The 8,745-nt window shown below is 40.5% G+C and overlaps 1 protein-coding gene across 1 annotated transcript; it reads right to left on the bottom strand.

The window, feature by feature from the left end:
• Positions 1–1,602: 1,602 nt before the first annotated feature.
• Positions 1,603–7,094, bottom strand: TRIML1 (tripartite motif family like 1). Its single transcript, XM_059909674.1, has 6 exons — positions 6,687–7,094; positions 6,351–6,446; positions 4,806–5,036; positions 3,750–3,772; positions 3,481–3,578; positions 1,603–2,153 (listed from the first exon to the last, which is right to left on the bottom strand). The coding sequence occupies exons 1-6, from the start codon at positions 7,092–7,094 to the stop codon at positions 1,603–1,605; spliced, it is 1,407 nt and encodes a 468-aa protein (XP_059765657.1).
• Positions 7,095–8,745: the final 1,651 nt, after the last annotated feature.

Genomic DNA, 8,745 nt, shown 5'->3' with positions numbered 1-8,745 from the left:
ATTGACGACAGTATATTCAAATATGCTTGGTGTTTGCTATTTATAATTTACTTCTTAGTTTTTTGAGATGATAAATCAAGAAATAAAATTTAAAAAAAAAAAAAAGAAATAAAATTTAGTAAAATGAAAAATGAGAAGCAGCCACAAATTATCTAAAAAGGATGTGATTGGCTCACCTCCTCCACAATTCTCTGAGTATATGTGATGTCAGGGTGAAAATGCAAGTAGGGAGCTCAAAAAACACAAAAGGGCATTATCTGGGATTCAAAGTCTAGTTCATGTCTGCTCCCCACCTTTGAGGGCACAAGATTAAAATGTATAAGGTTGAAAGACAAAGCAGATCTAGATTAATGAGAAGGGTGAACAGAGACCCTAAAGTAAATCCAGTTACTGACCTCCTTCTATGATTTTCTATGCTGATTAAGAGGTTCAGTTATCAACTTTTCCTCACTTATTCTCTAATTTACAAACTAAAACCTGTGATCAATTTTTTCTTAATAATTTTGCAGTCACGCATGGGTTAAATCCATCAGTTTTCTTGTCAGAGACTGAAAATACTGACACTAACTTATCTGAGTAGGAAGAGGAGGGGAAGGGGTGCCCTCTGTGATTGTGACATCCTGAAAATGAGAGCAAGAAGGAAGAAATTTAAAACAAAAAAACAAACAAAAAAAACCCTGTAAGGACAGAGCACTAAGAATGGGGAGCCTGAGTGAGACCAGCCAAAAGAAGCATCCTCACTCCGTCACTACCCCCTTCCTAAACCCTGGCATGCTGGGATAAAGAGTAGGCTTGATTTGGTCTTGCAGAGATGAAAAGCCTTCTGCTCATAGCAAATAGCAAAAGCTCAGAAAACAACCTTATATAAAACTCAAAAAGTCACTCGGCATCCACAGCCTTGATACATTTATTGGCTAGGGACTTTGCTCTGTCATCTTTGAACATATTAACAAACAACAAAAGGTTCCATCCTCTTGTGAATACGGTAACACGAATGCCACGATGATATTCACACATATCTTTGTAGTGTCTGAACACATAAGTCTTCCTGAATACAAATACTCCAGGCCCCGTGGGATGGGAAGAAAATCGACTTTTCAGAGGAGGCTGAGTCATGAGTGAAAAGGAGAACCCATACCTCCAGCCCCCTGGAGGAGTTGGGATTGCCCCGGCACACAGAGCTTTGCACGTAGGACAAAGACACATGCAAATAGTAAAGCTTTTTAGAGTCAAATAAAGAAATACACTTGAAAAAAAAATGACATATATTTATAAAACTGGCCTATGACAATGGGATTCTGGTCAATAGGAACTAGTTCCGTCTCTCCATTTTCAGTGATCCGCACATACAGGGGGCAGTCTAGATAATGAATTTGGTTAAAGACACAGGATATGATCAGCTTTCTCCCGTTGGTATTAGAAGTTGATTGTCCAATTTGGCTGTTCATTGGGGGCTCAAGTTAATGGAAACTCTTGGGGGTTGGGGGTGGGCTTTCCTTTCAGATCACCTGATGTTAATACTGTCAACGCATTAATCATCCTAATTAATAGTCACCTGTTGGTCTTAGACCTCATTCTCAGAGAAGGCTGAGGTAGCCTCCCTCAGACATGCTTATTCAGGGAGCAGATGGAAAGAGGGCCTGTGTTTGTCCCTTCATTTGGGAGACAAGGGGAGAAGATGGGCCTGAGAGCCTCTTGGAAAGAGGTTGGAGGGAAACTGTAGATAAGGGACTCGTCTGTCACATTGTAGAATGCTATGTGTCCGGACTCATAGTCTAAGAAAACACCAACCTTATGCACTGGCACTCTAACATGTTGGCCTTTCAAAGGTGATGAGACCCAAAGACTATAATCATCTCCAATTTTCAAGCCTATAAGTGAGAAGAGGTCCCCCGGAGGCTTGGGGAGATTCCCCTTTCTGCTCACTGAGTCCTTGCAGATGCCCACCTCCCACTCAGTCTTGTTGCCCACTTCCACCTCCCAGTAGTGTCTCCCGCAGGTGAAGATCTGAGCGCCCAGCACCGTTGCAGATTGGTCAAATCTTTCGGGGTTGTCAGGCAACTGCTGCCGGATTCCTCCATGTCTCACACTTTTCAGATCCTCAGACAAGACAAGATAGGCGTTGGCCGTGGCTGGATCTAGAGTTATATCCGCTGCAAGAGGGAAAAAGAATGAATCCTCATTTGCATTCTAGAAAACGCTCTTATGTATGTGGAATTGAAATTAAGGTCTTAGTATCTAGTCCTATTTTTTAAAACTTAATTTAGGTGAATGTGGTGGGCACTATCTCTGAGCCCCTTCTTTTAGTGTTTTGCAAAACACAAGAGAGTGAATCTCTAAAAGGAAACCAAAGAGAGTCATGTCAAGAGTGATATTGGATCTCTGATAATGGAATGGAGGTAGTTCTGTTTATAAGACAGTTTTAGAACAAGGAGCTATTTATCCACACAGGTCATATCTTTTGTCATGTGTATTTGCTTTAGCCAAGGTTGGTTATGGTTCTTCAGTTGGGGTGGGAGAGAAATATAGTTATCACTTACTGAACTCCTACTTAGGTGCCAGGCATTTTCTGTACATTATCCCATTTAATTATGGCAAGTATTATTATTGTTTTTCCATTTTTATAAAAGAAAAAACTGAGGTTCATAAAGGTTAGGAAACTGGGCCAAGATTACAAAGTTACTGAGTGTTTGAATAGCAGCTCCTAATGAGCATTTTTCATTACGTCATGCTTAAGTGCAACCTCGTATGAGTTAGTGCAACCACCAGTGACCACTTGATGAAACACATTTTGAACCACTGAGAGACCTCCTCTCCCAGACTCCTGGGAGGAACTTTCATTGATTATCCAGACAAGATTAGGCACCCCATCATGCCATTTCATACTTTTATTTATAGATCAAATCCCAATCACTAATTATCTGTTTAATATCATTCTCCTCAATCTCACTGTAAGTTCTACAGAAGCAAAGGCAAGTCTGTCTTATTCATCATTGTAAGTACACTCAGAGACTGATAGCACAGTACCTACTATAGCACATAGTAGGCACTTTTCAAGTATCTGTTGAGTCCAAAGTCCATTAGGCCTTCTTCTGAAGGTCAGATTGTCAACAAGATAAAAGGTGAAAACTAATGCTGACCTCTCTAGATGTTAGCCAGCCTAAATATTTAGAGCATTTTAAAAGAACATTCTTTGAATGTTCCCTCACTGAGATTTAAGAGTTTAAATCAGCTTTTATCCTGACAAGAACAAAGGTAGAAATGCAGAAACCCCTGAGGAGGTATGTGTATGTGTGCATGTGCAAGGCAATGGGATGAACAAAACAACAATGAAAACGAAGGAAGGAGCAGAACTCAGAAAACAAAACCAGATCAAACATCAGTCAAGTCCCAGTGCTTCTGTCTGTTCCAGCAGGGATGGTCTGTGGCCCCCGTTAACTCTGAAAACCCCTGGAGGTTCAAAAAATCAGGCTGACTTACTGCTAAATTTTCTTAGCATATCCCTCATTCCAGTGATGTGGCACAGAGTCAGTTCCGTGGTGATGGCCTCTGGACACTGAAGCAAGAGTGGCTCACTCCTACAGGAGGGCAGAGACAGTCACTCAGTCTCCTCCGCGCAGACCGCATGACCTGCTCCAACTTGAGAATCCAGCTCCTTTTGCCCCAAGAGCATGGACACTCTCATCCCCACTCTGATAACCTATTGCATCAACACCACCCCAGTAACTGAACACAGAATTGAAACCTACCTTTCCAGTATTCCTCTCACGTCCTAAGGGTATAAAAGAAAGAAGGTTAGTATTTGTGCACTTTGATCACTAGCAAAGACTGAATCCGTTTTGGATACAGTCCTTTGCAAATTTCACAGAATCCCCTTCCCGTGGCTCTAGAACACCTTGAGTGGGAGAGCATATGGTAGAAAAAACCCCAAACTTCTTCTAGGGGTGAGTTCTTTTGAACGTGAGATGGTTCTCCCAATGACTAGAGATCTCTTTTTCTCATATTGTCACTTTGTTTAGAGAATCTATTGCTGAGAAAGGAGCCAAACTATTGGCCTCATTATCTAATGCCTCCAGGAGGTAGAGATGAGAAAGGAAAGTAGCCCAGTGAGAGCTGAAACTACGCCTGTGTGCAGTTGGACTGGGTTGTTGGGAAGGCACCAAATTAAATAGCATTCTGGGGAGCCAGTCTGGGAAAGAGACACGAAGCTGGAGGCTGGAAGCTGGAACATAGCTTATGTTTAAGAAGGTCCCATAGAATGCAGTAGTAGCCTAGGAAGGCAGTAGAGCAAAGTTGGTGAGGATTTGGGGCTCAGTACACAGAATACCTGGGTTCTATCACCTACTAGCTATTTGACAGGCAAACTATCTAACTGCCATAGGTCTGAATTATTAAATAATTGCTACTATTAACCCATTTTGTAGATAACAATCACCTGTTGTAAATATCATACTAGTATTTAACTTCATCAGGTCTCTTTGAGGATGTAATTTAATGTGCCCAACACCTAGTAAATGTTCATTAAACTTAAATTTTTTATTTGGCAAAGCTGAGGTTGCAGCAAGGCAGGCACAAAAAAAAATTGGAGTCATCATTTGACTTGGTTCGGATGTATATTCCTCTGTGTTTTTCCTCCTCTTCAAGACTTTATTTATACTATATAGAACACTCATTCTTTAGGAAAACTTTTTTGGGGGCCAGAACTTAATTTTTCAGGTAAATAAGGAAAAGTTTATTTTGTATGACTTGAAATATGATAGGGGACTACATGTGTTTTTTTCCATGAATTTCTCCAATATTCTTACCTCAAATGACTCTATGATCGAGTTCTGACACATAGGCTCTATCTGTCCAATCGTTTTGCTCAGGCTTCGTATTTGCTGGGTCAGCTTGATCTCATTGTCCCTCAGTTTCTTCAGGTTCTCTCTTTCCTCCATTTCCAGTAACTGGAGCTGCAGCTGCTCCTCCTCCTTCAGGAACTGGTGCATTTTTGCATATTCTGACACAACAACCTGTTTACAGGTCTTTGTCTCTTCCTGCCATCACGCGTGTGTGTACACACACACACACACACAAACAATATAATAAAGTTAGTAACAGAAACACTTATGTAGATTTTTAATCCTTACAAAGTTCAAGAGTTCCATTGTGACAATTCTTGAAACCTGACACATAACACATACAGTCTATTGACTAGCTGGGTGGATAGTTTGATATTTTAGAAGATGTGTGTACTGTAGCTATAGTAGCAAAGAAAACCAAAATTTCTACTCCTAGGAGGCTGTCATTCTATTGGGAACAATGAAAAGTAAACAATCAAGTAAAAATATGATAGATGGTGATCAGTACCATTATTTTTAAAAAGTAAAGCAAAATAAAGTAAGGTAAAAAATTAGGGGAGGGACTTCCCTGGTGGCGCAGCAGTTAAGACTTCGTGCTCCCAATGCAGGGGGCCCAGGTTCGATCCCTCATCAGGGAACTAGATCTCACATGCATGCCGCAGCTAAAAGTTTGCATGCCACAACTAAGGAGCCTGAGAGCTGCAACTAAGGAGCCTGCTGGCTGCAACTAAGGAGCACACGTGCCTCAATTAAGACCCAGTGCAACCAAAGAAATAAAACTTTTTAAAATAAATAAATAAAAAATAAATAAATAGATAAATAAATAGGGTAACTGCTTAGTTCTTTAAAAAAAAATTAGGGGAAAAACATGCATTCATTTATTCAACAAACATTTATTCAATGAAGTAGGCAATGGATCACATACTAGGACTAGAAATGATCATCACAAATACTCCCATGTAAGAACTCAAAGATTATTGGAATAATCAGATACACGCTTATTTTTTAAATATTTAATAAAACATTTAATTCTGTGCTTTACTAGACAGCTCATTCTGATCTGTGACTGACCTCAAGCTTTTGTTCAGATGTACTAATCCACACTACTATTTTGCTTTAATTACCCTTTCTGTTTATTTCTTTTTTATCTGCCCTTTTTCCCCCAAAGGATTTGAGATGTTCCTTTTTCTGTCAACTTCCATTCTATGTTATATGTCTATAACTTGTATATTTAATAATTATAATCCGAGCAGAAATAAAGGTAGCCACCATGTGGTATAGGTACACCAAGAAGGGAGAAATAAGCCAGCCTGGGGATGGGAGAATTGAGATGAGTCTTGAGATTCCCAGATGGACAAGCAGAGGTGGGCAGCCCAAAGCAAGGATACTGCATGTTATAGGACTGGGACTGGAAAATTTTGCCATTTTCCCCTTGGTATTTCACAACATGTCCCTTTAGTCCTCCTCATAGAATCACATACAAGATGCAAAAGTGAACCAGATACTGACCTTACACAATATCACTCTCTCCTTCTCATGGGTTAATATAACCTGAGTTTCGTTTTTCTTTTTACGCAAAATATTTAGGATTTCCTGGAGTTTCTCCTGCAATAGAAACAAACTCTGTGACAAATGAGCAGAGCACCAGGTCATGAAGGGGTCTTGAGGACCAGTAACAAGATGACTGAGACTCTAGATCAAAGGGTGAAGCAGAACTCACACCAAATTTGTGGTCTGGTGCCTGGAGATTAGCACCCATGAATGTCACCCATAGAAAATATTATGGGAATTAAGCGATGGAACCTGATTTGTGTTCTAAAATTTATATCAAGCAGCCAATCTTACTTTATGATGCTCCTCAGCCTCATTCGAGAGATTCATTCTGTTTATTCCATGACCTTGGGTTGAGAAATCGTTTACACCCTGCACATCATCAGACAACAACTTAGTGGCAGCTAGCATTCTCTCATAGCTGCCTTGGTTGCCCTCACTCTGCAGCACCTGGGATCTGAGCTGCTTGCCGATGCCAGCCAGCCTCCCCAGACGCTCATTGGGCTGGAAATGTGGGATCTCCAAGGTCCTCCAGCACTCAGGACAAGATAAAGGAGTGTTATGTTCCTCCCAGCTTCTCAGGAGACACGCCAGACAAAAGCTGTGCCCACACTCGGTGGTCACTGGGCTGGTGAAATAGTCCAAGCAGATGAAACAGGTCAGTTCCTCCCTGAGATTCTCCATCAAATCTGCTGTAGACATTTTCTCAAAGGACATCAGAGGAAGGTCACGCCTTTATTCTGGGATTAGAAAATCCTCCCTGAGAGTCTATTGTTTTGAGTAACAAGTGGGTAATCAGTTGCTATGTTGTTGTTACATGAAATTCTTATTCTCCTCTGTGACTGATTTCACCAGTTGACACAAAGCCAATTATGACTTAATGTGGAACCTCTGTACACTGGGTTCATCATCAACCCCCAACTTTTAAGGAATCTCATCGTACAAGCAAGCCACATGCTGGATACTGAGGATACTTGCTGCTAACAGTTGTCACTTCAAGAATCGGTTACTCTATATGAATAACACCATGAAACCGTTGAAACACATTGGTTTTATGCTGGAGGTTTGGGTAATTTGGTGTAAGCCAGTACAGAGATTTAAATTATGATGATCTCTGATAATATCTGAATTGGAATCTCCTCCAAATCTTTTAGAAAACTCCACTAATGGAATCTAGTTGAGAAACTGAAGGAAGAAAACTATAATATATATTTCTTCACTCATTAGGCCCTTTTCTTTCTTTGACCAAAGCCTACAAATTTTTTGCTCCTTTATCAGGTACTGTGTCCTTTGATTTAATTTTATTCATCCCCCAAAATGAGAATAATTCCAATGAAGTATTGCCTGACTTTCAATGTACAATGGATTACTAGAGTTATATTTATTGCTCTGCCCTGCAGACCGTGATACTCACCTCTCTGCCACCATAGAAAGCATCAAAAACATCATTGTTGTTGGAAGTTGCCTCAAGGAGCCATTACACTATGGAGTGGATGGAAAAATTGTATTTATCCTATTTTAGGATAAATACAATTTTTTAAAAAATTTTATTTATTTATTTCATTTTTGGCTGCGTTGGGTCTTAATTGACAGTGGCTTCTCTTGTTGCCGAGCACGGGCTCTAGGCACACGGGCTTCAGTAGTTGTGGCTCGCGGGCTCAGTAGCTGTGGCGCATGGGCTTAGTTTCTCCATGGCATGTGGGATCTTCCCAGACCAGGGCTCGAACCAGTGTCCCCTGCATTGGCAGGCGGATTCTTAACCACTGTGCCACCAGGGAAGCCCAGGATAAATATAATTTTGCTCACTTATTTTCATTCTTTGAAAATGTTTAAACTAGGCCTTCTTAAACCTCTTATCACTTCTTACTGGACAGAAATTAAATGTGTAAACATTATTTTTAGACTGACGAAAAAATAAATATATAGTATGCAAACTGTGTGCAATGACCTCTGAGATTAGTGCCAAATCCTATAAATTTGCTGTCTTATGCTCATGAGTCCTTTCTTGCCATGGCCCATCCTCCACTCACTGCATGCCAGGAAGTGGAATCTTAAAAACTTCCTCAGAGTCTAACCAGTTCTGTCCTCCCATTAAGTTCATACCTTATTTCTATTTTTCTCCTGTCACTCTCCAGCTTGGCAACCTTCCACGGTTCTCCATTACCTGTGTTATTCCATTAATTCCTTTCTGACTTTCATGGTTCCAACTGATTCTTCTTTCCCACTCATCTCCAGCAGGATGTTGAGTGTTTCTTTATCTTGAACTTTTGTCAAAAGGAGTTTTCTAGCCCGAAATAGTTCTTCCTCCACCTTCCTTCCTCCTAGTCAAAACTCATTTTTCTGAAGTCATTAA

Source organism: Balaenoptera ricei, chromosome 21 (assembly GCF_028023285.1).
Source record: "Balaenoptera ricei isolate mBalRic1 chromosome 21, mBalRic1.hap2, whole genome shotgun sequence".
In the NCBI taxonomy this organism is placed as follows: Eukaryota; Metazoa; Chordata; class Mammalia; order Artiodactyla; family Balaenopteridae; genus Balaenoptera; species Balaenoptera ricei.
Note: the sequence above shows the minus strand (reverse complement) of the source record. Positions and strands in the feature narration are given on the sequence as shown.